Source organism: Cajanus cajan, chromosome 4, assembly GCF_000230855.2.
Source record: "Cajanus cajan strain Asha chromosome 4, NIPB_CcT2T_4, whole genome shotgun sequence".
Lineage (NCBI taxonomy): Eukaryota > Viridiplantae > Streptophyta > Magnoliopsida > Fabales > Fabaceae > Cajanus > Cajanus cajan.
Window position 1 is genome coordinate 75,224,385 of NC_138520.1, and position 23,578 is coordinate 75,247,962.

At 31.8% G+C, this 23,578-nt stretch overlaps 3 protein-coding genes across 3 annotated transcripts; 1 reads left to right on the forward strand and 2 right to left on the reverse strand.

The window, feature by feature from the left end:
• Positions 1-2,064: 2,064 nt before the first annotated feature.
• LOC109803066 (uncharacterized) lies at positions 2,065-4,957 on the reverse strand. Its single transcript, XM_020364532.3, has 2 exons — positions 4,527-4,957; positions 2,065-2,726 (listed from the first exon to the last, which is right to left on the reverse strand). Exons 1-2 carry the CDS (start codon positions 4,908-4,910, stop codon positions 2,142-2,144), a joined length of 969 nt encoding a protein of 322 aa, XP_020220121.2. The 5' UTR covers positions 4,911-4,957; the 3' UTR covers positions 2,065-2,141.
• Positions 4,958-10,993: 6,036 nt separating this feature from the next.
• LOC109802029 (UDP-glucose 6-dehydrogenase 1) lies at positions 10,994-14,149 on the reverse strand. The gene is made up of 2 exons (XM_020363220.3): positions 13,993-14,149; positions 10,994-12,708 (listed from the first exon to the last, which is right to left on the reverse strand). The coding sequence occupies exon 2, from the start codon at positions 12,688-12,690 to the stop codon at positions 11,248-11,250; it is 1,443 nt and encodes a 480-aa protein (XP_020218809.1). The 5' UTR covers positions 12,691-12,708; positions 13,993-14,149; the 3' UTR covers positions 10,994-11,247.
• A 5,512-nt stretch (positions 14,150-19,661) lies between these two features.
• LOC109802425 (microtubule-destabilizing protein 60) lies at positions 19,662-23,095 on the forward strand. The gene is made up of 8 exons (XM_020363795.3): positions 19,662-20,563; positions 21,182-21,227; positions 21,324-21,419; positions 21,537-21,656; positions 22,036-22,134; positions 22,368-22,427; positions 22,525-22,619; positions 22,707-23,095. Exons 1-8 carry the CDS (start codon positions 19,788-19,790, stop codon positions 22,825-22,827), a joined length of 1,413 nt encoding a protein of 470 aa, XP_020219384.2. The 5' UTR covers positions 19,662-19,787; the 3' UTR covers positions 22,828-23,095.
• Positions 23,096-23,578: the final 483 nt, after the last annotated feature.

A 23,578-nucleotide genomic window follows, 5' to 3' on the forward strand; every position in this document is an offset into this window, starting at 1 on the left:
TAAAAAAATGTTTTCGACACTTATTATGAAATATTATGGTTGAGGAATATTTGTGAGTATAACAATAATTAAAATATTTTATTTTAAAGTGAAAAATGAAGTTTAATAAATTAAAATTTAATATACTACTATAAATTGATTCAAATATAAGAGAATATTGAGTTTAAAGATAAATTTAATTTATGAAAATAAGAGATAAGTTTAATTTAGAAGCATCATTAAAAAAAAGAAGAAGGAAATAATGAAAGATGCGTACGATATGTAGAATTATTATCAGAGCACCTTCAATGGAAATTGCTTAAGATGTATCTTAAAGACAAGGAACATTACTTACAAAATTGTCATTGGAGTAATTTGAAGTGACAAGAAAAGTTGAAAACTTTTTAGATCTGTTGCTTCCAGAAAGAACAGTACTTAGGTTTCTGAAATGCCAAATGGAGGGCTGTTAATGGTTCATCCTCCAAGCTGAAAGCTTCAACAACACGTCTCGGACAACCATGCCTCAAACGCCTCGACAGCCTTAGAACTACATAGAGGAGTGCAGTTCAGAACGGAGGAGCACAACGTCCCTATCGTCGGAGAAAGCCTTGGTCATGATGCGCAGATGAACTTCTCTGGAAAACCCACCTTGGTATCACAAATTTTGGAAAGGAAAAAAAAGGAAAGGTGAACATTAAAAAAAATGGAGGAAAGTATGGTAATAAAAAAAAATGAAAAAGTGAACGTTGAAAAATTATAATTTTTTTATTTGTTATTCATATTTATATATTATTCATAACATTTGTTTTTCTTTTAATTTATCAAAAAAGTATAATGTGAGTTGTCATAAAGTGTAATATGAATTGTTAAAAAGTGAAGATACTAAATAATTTTTATTGAAGAAAAATTGTAAAAATATAAAATAAATTACTTATAAATAACATAATATAATGAAATTTATTTAAAATAAATAAGAATTATTTATAAACAATTGGCATTACAAATGGTCTTGAGATGTTAAATAGTCATAATGGTGGGGAAGTTGGTGTCCACTTTTTGGAATGTCGTACGTGTGACTGCATAATCGAGGAAGAAAAGGCTTCTGTAGTAATGGCCAACGCTCACATCATCCAATAATTTTCCATGTGGCCATTGGCACTATCATTGCCTCAAGCTAAGTTTTTTTGTTATTATTATTATAAAAATCTCTTCCTAATAATCAGAAACTAATTTATTATGAAATATAGATATCGCTGAAGTAAATTTTTATCTCAAATATTTGAACTTGTGATATTTTTAGAAAACTTAACTGAACTTTGTTCATTGTTCTTACATCAAGCTAATATGATGTTTCTGATCTGATTGTTCCTTGTAATTTTTCTTACCCTACGCTTTGAGTTTCATTTATTACATTGCATTAAAATAATCCATAATAATAATTGGTCAAAAATCGTGAAAGATAATAGTTTTTCAATCTATAGAAATTACTAATAAAATTAAGTGGCCAACCCTAGTAATTTTATGAGAGATATAATATTAAGGTCGTTTTATGAGAGTTATAATATTATAAGTGTTTGTAAGATATTTTAATACATTTTTTATTGGTTAAAGTTTATTATAAATAACAAAATTATAAACTTGACATATTAAATTAAAAAGTGAGACTTACAGAATATTTTTTTATTTATGAACATCAACACACAAGAGAAAACAATAATTAAACTTTTAAAAAAATATTATTTTTTAAATAAAACTAAAATGGTGCCATACTCAATTTTATATTGTTATCTAATCACAAGTTATCATGAATAATAATTTTATTAACTTTTATAGCAATTATCTTAAAAAACATAGAAACTATAATTTTTTATTAACAGTGTATAATTTTTTTTAACCGGCAATGTATGACCATTAAATCTTAAAATTAATATGTTTAATATATTTTAGAATTTATTTTTATTAATTATGTATAAAAGATTGTAGAAGTGTATAACAATGGCATTGCAAGATTTTGTTCTTAGTGATAAAGTTATGATGGATCTCAACTCATAAAAGAATGCAGAAGTGTATAAAATCAAATGAAACTTTTAAGTAATGTATATTCTATTCAAATGTAGAATGGAGGTGCTAAATAAGTGATGCTCTTAAATACATGGGGAAATTCAACAGGCACTGGATTGTGTTTGATCAGCTGCTAAAATAAGTGATGGTTGTGCTGCTTTCTTCTTCATAGCAGCATGCTTTTGTCCTACAAGATGAAAATTATAAACGATATCACTATTACACACCACATTACATATAGTACATATCCTAAGTGCTTCAGCTGCTGCCCCACCATCAATAACCCTTTTTTTCTTTTTATGTAAACCCTCTACAGTTTCAACTGTTTTCCTCTTACTCTTATTCCCACTTGCAGATTTCTTCTTGTCGTTTGGTAATTGGGGTCCTATTATAGGATTAGATGGCTTAGATGGTTGAACTTGGGTTGGTGCCAATGATTCTCTTAGTTTACCCAAGTTCTTCTTGTGCTTCTTTCCTAATTTATGTTGGTCCAGTACTTCCTTGCTCGTGCATTCTATCTTGCAAACTTCACAATATGCAGATTGCACAATCTTAGTTTTAGCTTTCTTTGGGTTTTTCTTCCTTGTTCCATTGCCATGAGGTTGAGTTGTGGTATTAGTCTGCAATGTGTAGTTAGGAATTGGCATAACCAATTGTTGTGAGCCATTGGATGGCATAGGGATTCCCTGCATGGTTATATGGATTTATTTCCAACTCAAGATAATACACAAAGCAATTAAAAAAAATGAATGGAGCATAAGGGACTTGCATAAAAACTTTTATGAACTCCAATGTACTATTCAAATCTTCAAACCAACAGAACAATATTAACAATAACTAGTATAATCAACCCAGAGTCCAGTCAAAGATTTTCTTTACAGTGTTAAAGAATTGTTCAGCAACCAGATTTCAAATGCATGTTGAATGTAGAGGAAGGGAAGGGCAATAATGAACTTCCAAATAAAGCTCAAGCAACATGATACCTGTTGGCAACTTGAATAAATTCAAAACCACTAACAACTCATTTTAAAAAATATACAATAGAATGAAAATTTACATTCCTTTAAATTTGTTGTGTCACCCTTGACTTCTGAAGCTGATGTCTAGATAACATTTCAAAGCTTTACACTTTTTCCAATTTACTAAAACAATATTCCAATTTACTAAAACAATAACATCTAAAACACACATTATGTTTATTAGATCCACACCAAACACAATCAATTGTATATCATAATGTCATGATCACGAAATTTTAACACATATAACTACACTTACATACAGGATGAAGTATAAGTATGCTCTCATAAGAGGAATTTATCATGACATATAATCATGAATGGACAGTGAAAATTAGATTCAAGTAAAACAATGTTAACTATCTATGTATGGTTGCATGGTCAAGATTAACTCCTCTCATACTCAACGACCCTGTATATATGTCCAAGGTCATTTCAATATCTGAAATACAATACCATTGATAATATGCAATCTCGCTATAGTCAACAGTGTACATTTTAATAACAAATCAACATCTATTGGTCACTGTAGGAAAATAAGAAGATACAATAAGTATGTCGGAGCATTCAAATGATCAACTCTATAAATTCAAAATATTGACAATATTCTGTTTTCCTACTCCAAATAAAAATCCATGTTTTTCATAAGCATCAAAGAAGAAGAAAAGTTGAAATAAAAAGTAACTAGAAGGAAAAAGTTAGGAACATAAATTGAATAGCCCAATAAAATCATTAAACCAGGCTCCTTTCAATTGGAATATGGTATCACGCAATTCTATATGGATTCAACACAGTCCATGAGCAAAGCAAAGCAATCATCACCAACAACATATCAATTTTACACAACACTTCAACTAGCTTCCCATAGACAAGAACATGATCATTCCAATTTTGATTTTCAACAACTTCATTAAATTACTTTGAATATACAAGCGAAATTTTAAAAAATGGACCATCACCATGATTTTGGGGCCAATGTCAAGGATTCTGTGTATGTTTCAGAAAATTAAATTGAGTTGAACTTAAAATTTCAAATCAACTTTAAAAGAAAAGCAACAATCTTGCTATTAATCGAGATTTCTTTGCAATTCACATTAAAGACAACGAAAAAAAAAAGAAGCTGCCCAACATTTACTTGCTGCGTTTGAGATCAACTAACAGAGGTTACAAAACAAGATGCAAACGTGTAACCAAACATAGCCAATTGTTATCGAATTTGTCCACAATTTTCCGTGATATAAAGGATTGAACAAAAACCAACGTGACAGCAACAATTATCAAGAAAATAAGCACAACTCTAATCCCTGTCCTAAGCACAACAAAGAATCAAAGTCATCCACCAACATTATCCAATTCCACCCTTTCCCTCTGCATTCCAAACCCTTTTTTCTCTATCACAGTCGTTGACATGCCCACATAAAAAAAATCAAATTTTTAGCTGAAAAAAAAACAGAAAAAGCGACTCACAGGCGCATAAACAGCGGGATCAGTGCCATATTGCCTGACAACGTCTCTAGCAGCCCAATCCTGGGGCAAGTAATAGCCAGGAGGCGTCACCAACAAGTTGGAATCCGCGACGACATGGGTCTGAGGGTAGGTGAAATTGGGAAGGGGCGCATGATCGACGTAGGAGAGATGGTTGAATTGGGGGGTGAAATCAACCCCGGGAGGGTTGAGAGGAGGAGAAGGTTGAGAGAGAGAGAAAGGGGGTTTAGGGTTTTGAAGATGAGAGTTAGCGTAATGGACAGTGACAGGTGGTGGAAGAGGATATGGTGAGAGTGCTGAAGGTTGTGGGTAAGAAGGGAGTGGGATTTCGGTTTGCAGCGAGTCAGGCCAATTGTAGTGTTCCATGCCTTTCTGCCTTTCAATGACATGAACAACGAGCCATTGAAGATGGTGGAATCTATATATATATATATATAACAACTTTAAAGAAATTATTATTATTATTATAATTGTAATAATATGGTACATAAATTTTCTTTTACTAATATATATTACAATACGTCTTGAATTTTATTTATTTATTTATTTAAATTTTACCTAGCTCCATTACGTGAATGGTTACATTGGATTAACCGATTACTATACAAATAAATTGGTCCTATTGGTCAGGTTTAACTTAATTTTAAATATTATTTTAGGCTGTTTTTTTTTTCTACTTGAAATACATGATTTAGTTTTATTACAAATTTTAAATATAAATATTTGATTAAATAATATGAGATTTGTTTCATAACCGTAGTTTTGGACCGTATAAAATTTTCTTTCAAGAATACTATGAACAAAAAAATTAATTACAAGTAAAATTGCTATCTGTTATAAAAAATTTTCCCACACAAACACACATAAATTAATAAAAATATTATATGATTCATAATTATTATTATTTTTACCAATATTATAAGATTTGACCAATAATTGTTTTAGTAATGTTATTTAATCAATGAGTCATTGGTGAATATTTTTTTTTATGTTACCAATACCGTAAGATTTAATTTGTACTTGCAAGATTATGTTCGAGCTAAAAAAGTTTGGTAGTTGTTGTAGCACGAGAATGTCTCTTTATTTTATGTGATCAAAATTTTGATAGTCAAATGATAAGTAACTTGCGAAAAGTTTTTTATGGAAGGTTGTCAAATTGGTCTAAAACTTTTGCCATTGCCTATCATATTTGGGGGAGAAGAAATGAAGCAATTTATCATAATCATTGGAAAAACAATTTTGCAAATTGTTAATGGAATTTATATTGTCATTTTAGATCTCCATAAAGTCAAAAAGCATTATAGTGTGTTGGATCATATTATGAGTACAAATATAAACCACAGTAATGGGTGTTGGAAGAGCCTTCCTCATGGCATTCTCATGATGAATTGTGATGATGTTGTGTTTCATTCTAAAACTATTGTTACTTATGGGATAGTTATTAGAGATGATAGTGATAATTTTATTAAAGCTTTCTCTTTCGAATCAGATTTAAATCGATTATCAATACTAGTGATGGGGAATGTTATATGACTTCAAAATGGCGAAAGACATGAAAGTTGATGCCATTATGGTGGAGTCTATCTACCTCATTGTGATCAACCTTATCAATGATAGAAATATGGAGATGAAGGAGTATTGTGATCGATCTTCTAGTGGAAATTAAGGAATTGAATGCAGTTTTCAACTTCTATACATTCATGCATGTAATGAGTAAAGTGAATATGTTGACTAACAAATTTGTTAAATATGGGGCTTCTCTTCGATTTGATTGCTTTATTTTTAATAAGGTTCCTAATTAATTTGATTTGATTTGATTACTTATATGGAAGACTAGACATATATTGTTCATTAAGGAATTTTAATTAATTTGTGGATTTGGAAGTCTTTATCCTATCTCATTCATAAAAAAAATAGTTAATGATTAACTCAATAAAGTTAGTCATGAGTTATTCATGAATCATTGATTAATTTTTATAAATCAATGTCTTATATAAAATTTTATATAATATATAAATTTGCACATATATTTAATTTGTCACAAATATAATAAAATGTAATTATAACTTACTAGCAACTCGTTAACCTAAGAGATCAAGGTTCACTCAATAACTAATTACACCAAATTAACTCAATTTTATACTAATGATCACAAGGGTCAAAATTTCAAAACACTATTTTGAATATATTTTTTACTTGAGATAAATAATGTAATTTTTTTTAAATATAAAAAATTGATCCAAATTGATAACACACAATTCTTTGTTGATGATTAAAGAGTTGAAGTTGGTGGAGAAATTCAAATATTTGAATTTTTTTGTAGAGTTGACTTAAGATCACATTAATTATGAAATGACTATCATTACTAATGAGTTCTTGGAGCAGTGAAGGATAAATGGTTGCAGGATCTGAAATTATTGAAGACTAGAGATGTGTTAGACATTAAGAAGGCAATGGGAATTGAGTTGGGTGGAGATGAAGACTAGTGAAATTATTGAAGACTAGTGATTATTGGAGAAGCTTACCCATTTGTATATATCAGGGAGATAGTATGGTTGCATAGAGTGTCTTTCATTATTATCTTAAATAGGGTACAAAGATTCACTTTTAGGTTTTGACAAAGTTTATACTAAGCATTGGAGACAAATTGAAGTTGAGTTTTGTTTATTACTCACAAACAGATGGTTAGTCAAAGAGGATTGTTCAATCATTGAAAGATTTATTGAGAGTCCGTGTTTTAGATCATCTTGGTAGTTAGGAGGAGATTTTTCATTTGGTGGAGTTTACTTATAACAACAATTTTCATGCTAGTATTAGCATGACACCTTTCGAGGCCTTGTATGGGAGAAAATGTAGAACTCCTATGTGTTGTTTATCTTTTGGATGTATTTGATGTATATTGTACATTTTTACAAGGATTATATGTAACCACTTGAGGAGCTTTATATTTTCAATTGTATTAACAATAATTGTTTTAAGATTTCTACACCTCATACATATATTATTGTATGAATGTCTAAGTGACTATTACATGAGAACTCTAGTGTAGTTGAGTAATTATGTTTTTTGCTGCGTAATTATTGTGTTATATTAAGTGTAGTGATCTATCATGTCATTATATTCCATCTCAAATATTAATTAAAGTTATACATTTAAGTTCAAATTTGAGATCACAAATTAACTTGGAATGGTATTTTGTCAATTAATCCACACACCAATGCTTAACTTGTTTAGTTCTTTTTAATTTACTTACTTTTTTTAAAGACTTACTTTCTCTAAATATTATTTCTCCTCTCTAAATTTTAACTTAACAAATTATAAAATAGTAAACAAAAATATTTTTTTATAAAATTAATTGTCATTAGAAGACTTATTCAATCCGTTTGTTTAAATTTTAAAAAATATTTTTTTAATAACTTATATGTGTTGTTTGATGCTTCTTAAAAAAAGTAAAGAGCCTCTTATTTAAAAAAAAAATAGACAACACAAAAAAATTAAAAAAAAATACTTATTTTTATTAAAAAAAAACATCTTTTGGAAAGAAAAAAAAAACATACTCATAAAAATAATAAATAGTGATTAATGTTAAATTCATAAAATTTGAGCTATACTCATTTGAATAATATAGTTTAATCTTATATTTAAGATTAATGTTGAGTTAGTAAAATTTGAACTTTACTCATTTGAATAATATATTAAGTCTCAAATTTAAAAAAAAATTATTCAATTAAATAAACGAGTTTCATCAAATGCTAAATGTGTCATGTTTGAATAATTCAAAAATAACTAAAGCTTATTTATATGTTTAAACAAATCATTGAATCAACACTAACCCTCTACATGATACAGATGATGAAGGTGAGTTTGAGGGGGAGGAGGATGGATTAGAATATGTTTATAAATAAGACAATCGTGATTGGTAGTGGTGAAAAAAATGAATTTTGAGTGAATATATGATAGGTCTCTCATCCATAATACTTATCATAAAAATTGGGGAAATTAAAGTGGATTTTAGTTTAAAAATTTTAGTACCCTCCTGTCTCTTTAAACTACCCATCTCCTTCTTTCTCAAGTGTTTGAAGATATATATATATATATATATATATATATATATATATATATATATATATATATATATATATATATATATATATATATATAGTTTATTCTTGTAATAAATATATAAATCTAGATTTATGTATGATAAAGTTACACATTTATAGGTGAAAGATAGGATTTGGTATGAATATAACCGGTTATGATTCCAAACGAAACAAACCATATTTGATTATGCTCAACTATATTCTATTATGAATATCTTTATTGTGTTTCTTCTTCAAATATGAAATAAACCATATTTGATTATGCTCAATTATATTCCATTATGATCATATTTATTGTATATCATATTCAAACGTTTTGCATAAACACCATTATTATGTATGACATTTGAATATGTTCCGTAAGGCTGATCAGCCATGCGAGACGCCTTGAAGCGCAATTCCCATCGAGCGACGGGTAGAATCCTTTGCAGACGACTTAAATACGCGACGGGGTATTGTAAGTGGCAGAGTGGCCTTGCTGCCACGATCCACTGAGATTCAGCCCTTGTCGCTCTGATTCGTCTCTCCCACCTAAAATAATATCTAAGTTACTTGCATGTCCTAATATTGAGGTTGCAATTTTTTTTGTGAAGGGACATGACTATACGATTGGCGGCACGTGTTTGTTGCCTAAGTCTTTGGTGGATTGTTGGTGTGCCCAAGTCATGTGTTATTACTGTTTTGTTGATGGTGTCCCAAGTCATTTGAGTTATTATTGGTGGGTTGATGACTTCCACAAGTCATGTGAGTTATTGTTGGTCTGTTGATGGTTCCCCCAAGTCATGTGTGTTATTACTGGTGCCTTGACGGTGTCCCAAGTCATGTGATAGATTGTTTTTGGATTGATGCTGCCCCCAAGTCTTGTATGGATTATTGGTACCCAGGTGTTGTGTTATTGTTGGTGGATTTTGATGGTGGCCCCAACTCTTGTGCGGATTATTTGTACGCAAGTGCTGTGTAACTATTGGTGGGTTGATGGTGGCCTCAAGTCATGTGGGTCATTATGGCTGGTGGGTTGGTGGTGCCCCCAGGTCATGTGATTTATTGGTACACAAGTGTTGTGTGTTACTGTTGGCAGGTTGATGGTGCCCCCAAGTCATGTGGGTTATGGTCGGTGGGTTCATGTTGACGCCAATACTTGTGTGGTTATTGGTGGTGGGTTCATGATACTCAAGTCATCTGTGGGTTGAATGTGGCCAAGTCTTGTGTGGGTTGAATGTGGCCAAGTCTTGTGTGGTAAACAAAGGGAAAACCCACGATAAATTAGATCCTAAGAGCATAAACCGTCCTTGGGGTGGGCTGGGCAAGAAAAAAGTAGACTAGGTTTGGTGCAATTTTGGGCAAGGATTATGAACAAAGGGAAAATTGGTTGGACAAGAGAAAGGGTAGGCCATATTTGGTGCAAATTCAAGCAAGGATGGTGAACAAAGGGAAAACCCACAAAAAATCAGCTCGTAAGAGCATAAACCGTCCCTCGGGTGGGTTGGGCAAGATACAAACTAGGCTAGGTTTGGTGCAATTTTGGGCAAGGATGATGAACAAAGGAAAAATGGGCTGGACAAGTGAAAGGGTAGGCCATATTTAGTACAGATTCGGGCAAGGATGGTGAACAAAGGGAAAACCCACCAAAAATTAGCTCGTAAAAGCATAAACTGTCCCTCAGGTGGGTTGGGCAAGAAAGAAAGTAGATTTAAATATAGTCATGTATATCCCTTTATGTTCAACTATATTTGAATATGTTTGTTTATAATATTTCATCATATTACAATATACTATAATTGTATTACATTATATATATGAAGAATGGACCAACACATTTACCATATTCCAATAGATTATCACCTTAATACATTATGTAGTTAATAAACGTAAGGATAAAATACTAATTTTATATATTATTAATTTTTTACATAAAATCTAACTTACTAAAATATAATTTTAAAATATTAATTCACTTCTATTTCTCCCCTTATTTCACTCGCCAATCAACTATAAATTTCACTCTATTCCATTCTATCTTTTATCTATTTCTTATCAAATTAATTTTCATTTATTATCTTCGTCCAGCACTCTACTTGGCAGAGGGTATTACTAAGAACGTGAAATGCTTTAAGCCCAAGTTTTATGCTTCAGATGTCCTTTTTACAAAGGCATCTTACAACACTCTTCAATAAAGGAATTATGCAGCTTTGTCAAAGTAAACTTGTTTCAAAAGTACATAATTAATTAAAGGAATATTGATTATTAATACAAATCAAATTTTATTTAAAAATGGATTCAGATGTTGCGCCCTTCTTGCCACCTTATTTTCCTTTGAACCGTTAGACTCAAATGTTTCTTGTAAAATTACAAAACTTTCGCAAATATGATATTAAGAGAATGATTAATCAAACATAACAAGTTTTCCTAGTACATTCATAACAGAGTGGAGCACAAAGCAGAGAAGAACATAGTGACTCCCTACTTCCCCACCATTTATGTCAACTATTATGAGAAAGTTAAGGAGTAAAAGAAAAACTCTTACAAAAAATAATAAAGAATCAAACTGGCTGCCTCAATACTTGTCTGATGTTGCAGTGTAGTTGCTCAATGATCTTATCTTATGCGACAGCAGGCATGTCTTTAAGCCATGGATCCAGTGGCTTACCAATTGCGTAAACTATGAAGCCAATCTCCCTTAACTTATCAGCATCCACAATGTTTCTGCCATCAAAAACAAATGCTGGTTTTTGCATGTTCTCAAATATCTTCTGGTAATCAAGAGTCTTGAACTCATCCCACTCGGTCAGAATGCAAAGGCCATGTGCATCCTTTGTTGCTTCATATGCATCCCAAACCACACTCACTTTCTTCACAGTGGTGGGACTTGTCGGCTGCAGGTGAATAGGATGGTCCCAATCAAACTTGTTCATGGACAGATCCCTTTGGATTTGGTCCTCAGTAACTTGTGGGTCGTATATGCTCAAATTGGCCTTGTCACCAAGTAGCCCTTGGCACACATCAATGGCTGGGGTCTCCCTTGTGTCCCCAGTGTCTTTCTTGAAGGCAAACCCCAGAATAGCAATCTTCTTGTTTGAAACTGTGTTGAACATCGATGACACCACACGGTTCACAAAACGGCTCTTCTGGTAATCATTGATCTTGATAACTTGTTTCCAATATTCTGCCACCTCAGGAAGGCCATTGCACTCACAGATGTAGACAAGGTTCAAGATATCCTTCTGGAAGCAGGATCCACCAAAACCAACACTAGCATTGAGGAACTTGGGTCCAATTCTTGAGTCTGTACCAACAGAATAAGACACCTGTTGAACATTTGCCCCAGTAGCCTCACAAAGAGCTGACATGGCGTTAACAGATGAAATCCTTTGGGCCAAGAAGGCATTGGCAGCAAGCTTAGACAGTTCTGCTGACCAGAGATTTGTGGTTAGTATTCTTTCCTCAGGGACCCATTGAGAGTAAACATTCTTCAGTGCTTGAATAGCTTTTTGGCCCTCTGGGGTCTCCCTTCCTCCGATAAGAACCCGGTCTGGGTTGAAAAGATCTTGGATTGCAGTTCCCTCAGCAAGGAATTCCGGGTTCGACAGAATCTGGAATTTGATTCCCTTGCTATTGTGGGTCAGAATTTTTTCTATGGCCTCAGCGGTTTTGACCGGGACTGTGGATTTCTCTACAACGATCTTGTCGGACTTTGAGACATCAGCAATCATGCGAGCAGCACTTTCCCAATATGTCAAATCTGCTGCTTTGCCAGCTCCAAGACCCTGAGTTTTAGTTGGGGTGTTGACAGAGACAAACACTATGTCAGCCTCAAAGACGTGCTTCTCAACATCAGTGCTAAAGAATAGGTTCCTGCCACGGCATTGCTTTACAACACCATCAAGGCCAGGTTCATAGATAGGAAGCTGGTCACTGTTCCAGGCTGCAATGCGGGATTTAGAGATATCAACAACAGCCACTTCAATGGATGGGCACTTAAGTGCAATGACTGCCATTGTAGGACCTCCCACATATCCAGCACCAATGCAGCAAATCTTCACCATTTTGCTTTTCTGAATAACCTATCCAAATCATGGTTCAAACAGATCAGTAAGAACGCTTGCTTGCAACAGAAGCCAATTTTATCTTATACGACTATCATTTTGCAAAATAGCATTAACACAACATAATATAGAAATGACTAGATTTTGCAAATTGCAACTATTATCATCTTGGAGAACAAAGGAGACACACGACTGTAGATGCTTTGTCTTAATGAGTTCAAAGAAATATTATAGATTTAATTATTCTTTTAGTTCCTATAGTTTCATAAACTTCTTCACCTTTTAGTCGATATAATTAAAAGGTTCCATGTTAGTCCCTATACATACCATTTTTGGGTCCTTATAGTCTCTGTTGTCTATTTCAAGAACTAAAAAGTAAAACTTGTAAAACTATAGGAGCTAAAGAAACAAAATGGTATATATATGGACTAAAATAGAATATTTTTAATCAAATGGATTAAAAGTAAAGTTAATGAAACTATAAGACCAAAAAGGTAATGAAACCAATATTATATTAACAAACAATATACATTAGGAATAGGCCAAAACTTCTACAGCAAGAAGGTTCCATTAAATTTCAATGAGTTCAAATGGTAGATTCACTTAATTTTGAGACATGATAGCAAGACCTGGCCACGAATGGCCAACAGAACTGCATGTTACAATAGTTCCAACAAGGAAAAGCAACAAGTACGCATTCCCAACATGTTGGAATCAACATCATGTTAACTGTTGTATATCAGAAAAAGGAAATCAGACTAAGCGGGGGTGGAAGATCTATCCAACAGATGAAAGTTATGACACATATCAAACAGGGAGCTATACAAGAGCTTATAAGAAACCAGATCTAACACACGCATGCAAACGTTGATGATTTGATGATGAAGCTTCAACATGAGTGTAAGTTGACCACTCATATCAAAGCGGATCTAGCACCAAGTGCAGAACCATGAGCTAAATGCATGTGATTTCAATCCCAAAACCCACTAATCCCGACAGATCCACAGTCAATTTACTTCAAAACAAGTTGACAACCAAAATCCCACAAAAGCATCGAAATTGAACAGAAAACAACATAACAAAGTGAAATTGCCACAGATCCGTCTCACTTTCATACAAATCAGAACCAAACCCACCAACCACAAGAAACAAGCATTAATAACAAGAAGCAAAACTCCACCACCACACACAAAAAAAGAAATACTAATATTCAAAGCATGAATGCGCGATACAACACAAAAAAAGCAAAAAATTTGACATGATACAAAGCAAAAACAAGAAATGGAAGTGTTGGAATTTCACCTTCGGAGAAGAACGATGAATCCCTTTGACTAAGGGAGAGAGAGAAGAAAATCGTGTTATATGGAAGAAGAGTGTTACAAAGGTTATATATACCCAACGAAAATCCACCTTCCCAACATGTTATTACTAAAATGGACACGCTTACGGTCGGTGTTCACAACCTTTCTATTTTTTTTTTTAATTAAATATTCATCTCAGAGAAACTAAAAAACACTGAAATAAATGCACATTAAATACCATATAATAACTACTGATATCACATGCTTAATTAGGATTAATTTAGGAAAAAATTACTTCTTCAAAACATCATTTTAACAGCAGGTACTATTTAATTGACAGAAAGATCTAAACCTATTATATTGGAAAATGAATGTATCATGTATGTGCTGAAAGGGAATATTATTGAGTAATGAACCAAAAAGAAATATCTCCCATATATATATATATTGTACTAGTTAAATTTGTTTGAATTGTTGTTATGAAAAAGGGTAAAAGTGGAAGTTGAAGTGAGTTTAAAGAAATGGGCATGGGTTGATGGTTTGTTTTCCTTGAAACGCAACTGGCAAAGAGGGATTTACAGCTTATTCCACGCGTTTTGCCTCCATTCCTTATTCTCCGTCAACTTCAAGCATCGGATGGGTCATGGGCTCATTTCATTTCCACATATTTCCATTTCAATCAATTAAATATAATCAATCCATTTGGATTGAAATTTTATTTAAATTCAAATTAATTTGACTTATGAACATTCTTTCTTAAAGCTGCGTTATGTCACCACTCACCACCTACTACATATCTCACAATATTCATGCCTAATTATTAATTTATTGGAATATATCTTTATTATAAGTACGATAACCACTTCTCATCATTATATGTATGAGTTTAGTTTGTTGTTTTTGGTTTTGTAAATAACTTTTCTGTGTCTATATTAAAAATATGGTTTCTGTTTGAGTTGTAAATTAAGTGGTGTTTGGTTTCCATTTTGTAAATCAATTTTGTCTTCTCTCCACGTCGAACAATAATTTTAGGTGAAAGCTATTATTTGTTGTTTTCAATTGAACGTAATTTTTCACGAACTCCAATGCAAACACGCACTAAAAAATTCCCGCGTTGGCTACAATACATTGTATTAGTTGTACCGCGTGCAAGGGAATGAAAGAATATGCATTAGACGTAAAGAGTGTGCGGTTCAAGTGTTGGATTGATAATGGATTATAAGAACTTTGGGTAAAAGCTACTAACTGATCATAAAAATAAATAAGTACTAAAACTCGAAACTTAGTCAACTTCAAGGGTGTTTATAATTTAATTTTTATTCACTTTGAAGAAAAAGAGCATCTTATAAGAAATCTTTTGTTAATTTATATCGGTTACATAAAAATATTAATTTTGAACTAATGTAATATATATCATTTTTCTTAAGTTTTGTTTTTATAAAAAGAGCATAACTTTTTATTGGATCTTCTTTATAGGGTAGAACAATATTTTCAATTATAATTTTGTGTTAAAGTTGGAGATCAAACTTTATTTCTTATTTAAGGAGAATAAGTGTTGATCTACTTGCATTAATGACCATTGGATTATATATATTTTTAGTCCTTAATTTTTTTTATTAATTTTTATTTTTAGTCGCTTGACAAATTTTATTTAATTTTAATTCCTTAAATTTCTTTCCATAAACACATTTTTTAATGCTAGAGACTATAAATGTTAATGCAAAAAGAAAATTTAAGAATTAAAAGTGAAAATCCACAAAAATTAGAGATTAAAATTAGTAAAAATTTTGTTTAAATACTAAAAATCAAAATTTTCAAGAGTTTAAGACTAAAAATATTTTATTTTTTAGTTTGGATTGAATTAATTACGGTCTTTGTTTTATGTTTTTCGTTGGTTGACAAATAAATGAAGATTTATTAAGTAGAATAAGAGTAAAGTCTTGAACCATTACATGAATTCTTCTCTTGCCTAGTTTTTCATTTAAGAAACAACACCCATTAAATAAAAAAAATATATAATGAATATAGGAAAACAAACTTGTTCAAATCATTAAAACTCGTTATAAATCAGAACTTAGAATAAATTATAAATTAAAGTTTAAAATAATTTCAAATTTATTTGAAGATAAAATAAGAAAGTTAATTAATATGTTTGCAATTCAGTTTATTATGAAACCAAAGATGAACATGAACTGAATAAAAATATAAGTTAATTTCAATTTTAATTTAATGGTTCAAGAATCAAGATGGTTTAAATCAATTGAAAATGGTAAACATTAATCAAGTTATAAAAACGAGATGTATACCGTCAATTCTTCAACGTCCTTAATCTTGTCATTCATCTACCACAAGTTTAAAAAATTTCAAGTTCTAACTTTTCTCTTACGTCTAAGTTAACAATATAAAGTACATCCATATTTTCCTTACAAAATAAGGAATAATAGATTATAATTTGCTTCATAAAAAAACAGTTAATAGTCACATTCACACAGCACAAGCTTCCAAGTATAGTCTAATTTAATTTTTGGTATTCCATCTCTTGTTTCTATTTCTTGTTTCTACTGGGTGATTTTTGTGTGCTTCGCATATAATAAGGATTTTGGTTTTGTTTTTTATGTCACGATAGAAGGAAAAAAATTAGTACAATTTTGTTTTAGATTTTCTGCATCTATCCTAATTCGGATCCAATTTACTCTAAAAAGAATTTTGATGCTAAATAAGTAAATATAGACATTTTCTCCGAATAGATATATTTTGAGAGATTTACTTCTTCTGTTGGACTCAATTCCTATTGATATAATGGAATTTAAATTATAATGGAAATTTTATTTTTATTTACTTATGAGAATTAAATAAGATATTAAAGAAATATATAACAATTTACGCGTTCTATTTTAAATAATTGAGTTAATTTTTTATATATAATAATAATAATATATTAAGACCTTTGATATTTAAATATGACACTGAAATTCAACTAATTTAATTTGTTTAGGTGAGATTAATTATCTTTTCCATTTTTTAATATATCTGCATAACATTATTTTTGAATACGTCATAATTTCTCTATAATTTTTATATTATTAAGAAAGCAATGATTTTTAAAGATGGTATTCAAAATATCATTATTGAAAGTGATTATGGAAGGGTTTTCATGTGCTTATGTATTGACCAAATCACCATAATAATTAAACTGCTTTTTCATCAAAGCAGATGGCGCAAGCTTCAAAACTAAGAATCAACTTTGCTTGAAAGGTTAGAAAATAAATAATATATTGAGTACATTTGAAGCTATAAAATTTAACAATTTCAATTTTATATTGTAAGAAAATAAATAATTCCTCAGATTGTCTTTGACGTCTTAAGTTAAGGAAATCACGGCATTTCCCACGTGAGTAGCAATTAAGAAAATGAAAAGCAAAATAACATAATATTAGACCAAAAATTATATTATATTCCTTAGTTGTCTTTTTTTTTTTTTTACGTCTATCCTTTTAATTTGTCCAAAATTTGATTCTTTGAAAAAAACAATCTTGACAAAAATATGATGACTACTTTGATAAAATATGGTCGTATATGAAAGTCATACATTTTTTTTTGTCAAAATAGGTCGTTTTAAATTTTTTAATAAAGTATTATGTTTATGTTAATGTTGTACCATTTTACTTTCATATGGAATGAAGGTTGGAAAGGAGTTATAACTCGTTATTAAATTAAAAAAAAATGTTGTTCCAAGTTTACTTAAATAATTTCCTTTTTTCTGAATTTCTATAGAATGTATCGATGGATTTATACATGGACCAAACCAAACACAAAACCTGTGGATTTGGCCCATAACGAAAACCATAATGATGAGCAAATGGACTAAAGGTTTTACCTAAGCCCAATACAGATTCGGCCCGTGACTATGACCTCAGTATGACTCAGACATCCAAGCCAATAGAATAAACAGATTAGTCGTTAAAAAATTACAATATTTCTCATATTAACTTATATGAATATTAAGATTATACCCAAGATCTTACGTCACATTTGGTAGAAGGAATGTATACCGTATGGTGGCCGACCAGGCCGAATACCCGAACTCGTGAACGTTTAGACCGAATACTCGAACCCGTGAACGCTTAGACCGAATACTCGAGCCCGCCGACCACTCTTAAAGTGAATAAAACACGTCGGTGTGGTCGGCCAAGCTCAGCGCCTCCGCCAGGATGATTATGGAGAACGTAATTAACATAATGCATCGGATTAGCTCCCTAATTTTCCGGGGCCCAATCCCTAATCGCGGCCCAATAAGAACCACTATAAATAGGACCCCAACGAGGTATGTAACTAACTTTTTAACTATCGCATTTAATACGCTGAGCACTTACTTTAGCGTTGGAGTGTCTTTGCAGGCACCCCCCTCACTTCGGACTACTCGGAGAAGGACGAGAAGACCTAGACCCCGGACCCGACCCGCTACAACAAGAATAATTGAAGTGTGTATCCTAACACAGGAACATAATGTTTTACCAAGAAAAATGGCATGAGGATAAAAATTTTCAGAACAGAATAAATATTTTCTTATCATAAATAATTCCTAAACAATTTGTAAAATTTTCCTATTTTTATAGGTGGGAAAATAATTTTTTTCCAAAGTGATTAATCGTAAAATCACAAAACTATATCATGTCAATTAACTATATATATATATATGTTAAAGTAAACTAATAAATAAAACTATTTATAATTATTTTCATAATTCCTATTTGAAAAATATAATTTCCAAGAAAATAATTAACAATTCAATTAAGAGTAAAAGATTCCCGAATGATATTTTATTTATCAAATTATATTTTTGCCTATCCATTTTGATTTTTTTTTTCATTTTTATAATGCTCGTATCTCAATTTGTTTTAGTAAATTTAATTCTCACTATTTTAACAGTAGAACTTTAATTCATTTGTGAACTTAATATTTGTTATTCAACGAAAATATTGGCGAAACAATACACTCAATAGATGAATAGGATGTCATGTTTCTAATGTTGTTTTGGTTACAATGTCATGTTACTATGGATGTCTTGACTCTTGACGTGACTGTGTATTAAAGTATTAATTACATCAATATTTTGTAAAATAGTGAATCTTAAGATAATAGATGAATAAAAATCAATACATAATGAATAATCAAATTTGTAAAAAAGAAATATTGATTTAATTTTTTAAAAAAAAATATGAAGAAAAAAATGTTATTCAACTTATGGTTAAAAATATTTACTCACAAATTTATAAGAGAAATGTTTATTCTATTTTACATGTGCACAATATTTATGGATAAAAATATATTTATATTGATATTTAATTATCAATTTTAAAATATTACATAAATTATATTCATAAAAATTTTAAAAAATTGATTGATAGAAAGAAAAAAAAAAAGGTAATGAGAAAAGGAGTTATGTAAAAAAGTAAAAAAGTTTCTTGCATGAAAAAAGAAAAAAAAAAACTTTTAGGCGAAAATAATAAATATCTAATTTGCAATAGTGTATATGAGTGATTTAGGCATTTAATAATAATCGGAGCAACGCATGATAATTCAACGGTCAAAAACAAAATGATAGAAATTAAATAAAATAATAAATAAAAGCAGAGAGAGAAAGAAGAAACAGGAAAAATAGCCGTTAGAAGGGAGCCTGAAGTAACGTTCCAATTTGTTTCCCCCTTTTCTTTCTCTCTTCACACAAACTTTCTCTGTCACACATTAAACAACTCTTTCTCTTCCTTTCTCCGATCGAAGCACCCCCATTTTCCGATGGCCGCCGTAGCATCGCCGACGCCACGTGGCTCTCGATCCAAGTCTCAAGAACCATCCAAAAACCTCGAGAATTTCGACCCTAACAAACAGAGCCCTGTTCCCAAACCCTCTTGTTCTTTTTCCTCTTCCTCTTCCCCTCTCGCCAGATCAAACTCCAAGAAACCCAACGCGGTTGTTAGCTGCTACTATTCCCCTCAGAACAAGATCCGCCAGAGGAAGTTCGTCGTGGCAAAGAAGAAGAAAGAGAAGGAGGGTGCAGGGCCTTGCAAGTGCAAGGGAAGGGATGGTGCAAACAAGAACAGCGACAAGTGTGTTTGTGTGGCTTACAACAACCTGAGAAAGTCCCAGGAAGAGTTTTTCAAGAATGAAGATGACGGTGGTGATGATGATGATGATGACGATGAAGGGGTTTCAGAGACCGAGGAAGAAGAAAAAGAAGGAGGATTGGGAAAGGGTGATGTGGTGGTGAAGCGTAGGAGGGAGAGGGTGATGGAAGCGGCGAGGAAGAGTGTTCCACAAAGTGGGTCTGGGAAGGTAATGCATTTGGTGAAGGCTTTTGAGAAGCTTTTGACTATTCCTGCAGAGAAGGAAGATGAGGAGTCTCAAGAGAAGGATAACAACAAGGTGGGGAAATGGGCACTGCCAGGGTTGCAAACAACACCATCTGAGGCTTCGTTTTGCCCACCAAACTCAAATTGTGTCCTCACATCACAAAACCTTGGCTTGGATCCTGGGGCATCCGTTTCCTCTTCCTGGGACAGCAGCCGTGCAAGGTTAGGATTCACTTTTCAGATAAAAACAACTTTTTTATTTGCTTTTTTGTAATGTCATTTTGGTTAACATAACTTGCATGCAGAACATTAGTTCTTCTGGTATTGTTCTCTAACCTATACTGTTAGACTTTAATTCCAATATTTGTAGGGAGGGAGGGTTTTCCCGCCCATAGTAGTCCTATAAGACTCTAATAGGATTGACTCCAATGGAGAATACAAGTAGTCCTATCTGATTCCAACACGATTGCCTCCTTGCAAAGTATTGAGTATCTAAGAAACTGCATCTAAGTTATGTTTTATTAGAGTTTAATTTCTTTGTACAATTATTGTTGGTATGAGTCATAAGTTAGTTAGTCTAGAGTAATTTTTACACTCTAAGCTAATCAGAAATTATGTTGCGATGACTCCTTGAATGAGTTTTGTAAAATTCAACAAACTTACTTGCTGTTTGTGATTGGATTATTAGTGCATAGATTATGTACTCGTTCAATTATAAGTTTTTATGAACATACAATACGATCCAAAACACATTAATATATGATTTTTATCGATTAATTTTCCTTGATAGCGTTAATTTCAGTGTTGTATTGATGTTTGGTAACTTTTTATGCGTTGCAGTGTGTATAGCAGGACTTCTACTGGGGGTAGAAGAAGCAGGAGAAATGTAAGACTTGAATAACAGTTACTTTTTCATAAGAGTATTGATTTTAATGATATTTATCAATTAGAGTATTGATTTTAATTGAACGATTTATTTCAGAGTCTGGAATCATCAAGCACTTTACGGAGAAGGAGGTGGAAAAAGCAGCAGCAGCAGAAAGTCACCAGCCAGAAGCCATTCAAGCTAAGAACTGAGGTAATTGCTGGCAATTGATAGATAGATTTGATAATTTTAATGTTCATTTTTATTTTTATTTTATTATTTCTTCCAAACAATTTAGATAGTAACATTTCTAATGGAATGTCAATGCAGCAAAGGGGAAAGTTAAAAGATGAGGAATTTGTAAAGAAGATACAAGAGATGTCAGCAGAAGAAGAGAAGCAAAGGATACCTGTTGCACAAGGTCTTCCTTGGACAACAGATGAACCAGAGGTAAGTTCGTTTTGCTGTGGAATGAAAGTTATCTGTTTGCACAGCTTATGACCATGTTTGACTGTTTGTGCTCCAAAACACTGAAACTCATTAATCGAATCACACATTTTGTCCCATGTGGTTATGTTTGCATTTGCTATAATTATTACTAGGCATTCTTTGGTGTTACTATTTCATTGCTACTATGTGATCCAAAACGCAAAAACTCATTAATCCAATGACATATTTGATCCAATGTGGTTATGTTTGCAATTGCTATAATTGATTGCAAGGCATTCTTTGCTGCTATGATTGTGGAACACAAAAACTCATAATCCAATGACATATTTGTCCCCATTTGGTTATTGATTACTTGGGATTCTTTTGCTACTATTTTCAGTGCTTGGTAAAACCTCCAGTGAAAGAAATTACTAGGCCTATTGACCTGAAACTTCACAGTGATGTGCGGGCACAAGATCGCGCTGAGTTTGACCATCAGGTGCCTCTTTCAAATCTCATTTTTTTCTCATTATTGATGTTCTTGTTATTTCATATTATGTCTTTTATTGTGACATTGTTTTTCTTAGTTTTGCCCAAGTACTTGTACTTAAAGGTCCTAGGGATAATTTTAGCAGCTGATATTGTAGACTTGTCAATCTGGATTCTTTCATTTTTGGAAGAGCGGGATTGTAGGAAATGGAAACAAGATTTGATGAATGTTAAATCATGCAGGTGGCAGAAAAGTTGAACTTAATAGAGCAATACAAATTAGAAAAGGAGAGACAACAGAAGGTGCACTATTAATATCCAGATATTACTGCTCTGATTTTACAATGCTTCCTTTCATTAAATAATAATCACTGACTTCTTGTATGTTACTCTACTGAAGTTGGCCGAAGAGGAAGAAGTAAGAAGGTTGAGGAAGGAACTCATTCCAAAAGCACAACCCATGCCATATTTTGATAGACCTTTTATGCCAAGGAGGTAAGGATTGATTAATTCAATGATCAATGTGTTCTCTTCTCTCTATTGAATGTCTGTCTCATATTAGTTATTTTGTATATGCTCAAGGTCAATGAAGAGTCCAACTATACCTAGAGAACCCAAGTTTCATAATCACAAGAAAATCAAGTGCAGCTTATCATCATGGAGCGATATGAGCAGCACCTACTCCTCCTCCTGCCTTAACTAAGTTTCCAAATATTATTTGTTGATTGAAGATTGAATTGTGAAGTGAATAATAAATATTTTTTTTATTCCTTACCCCGCTTCTCTGAATGAATGATCTTCAGTTTTCTATGCAGGCAACTAATTTAGTTGCACATTTTTCTCTTGATGGCTTTTGGTCTTTTTTGTACAGTGTACTTGTTTGAAAGATTGATACCTGAGCAAATTGTCTTCCAAAGAGAATCATCAATTCACACAGTGAACTAATTTAATTGCATATTCTTCTCTTTTTTGCTTGGTTTTTGTAAAGTGATTGATTTAATTGCAAACATTCTTCTCTTGATTTTCAACAAGGAGGGAATTAGATATATTCTTTTATCATTAAAATGAAATAATTTTAGTAAAGCAAGAGAAAATAGAAAAACTAAAGTAAAATAAGAGAAAATATCCTTATTCGTCTTGGAATAAATATTGAAGATATTGTCAGTATCAATTTCCGAGTAACAATTTCAGTTTGGACCAAAATTATCCAAATGTTTGACATGTGGTCCCAAAGCAACACTCATAGTTGGCTGTTTCTTGTTAGGAATGGCTGCGCTTTAAAAACAGCCTGATTCTGGTTAAAAAAAAGCAACATTTTGTTGCTTCTGGTTTTTTTATGATGACGTGACTATGTTTTGGTTGTTGGTTACAAGGGGTGTTGAAAATCAAACCATTTTAAATGAAAAATTGAAAATAGATTCAAAAAATCAAAAATAGATGAAAAATGATAAACT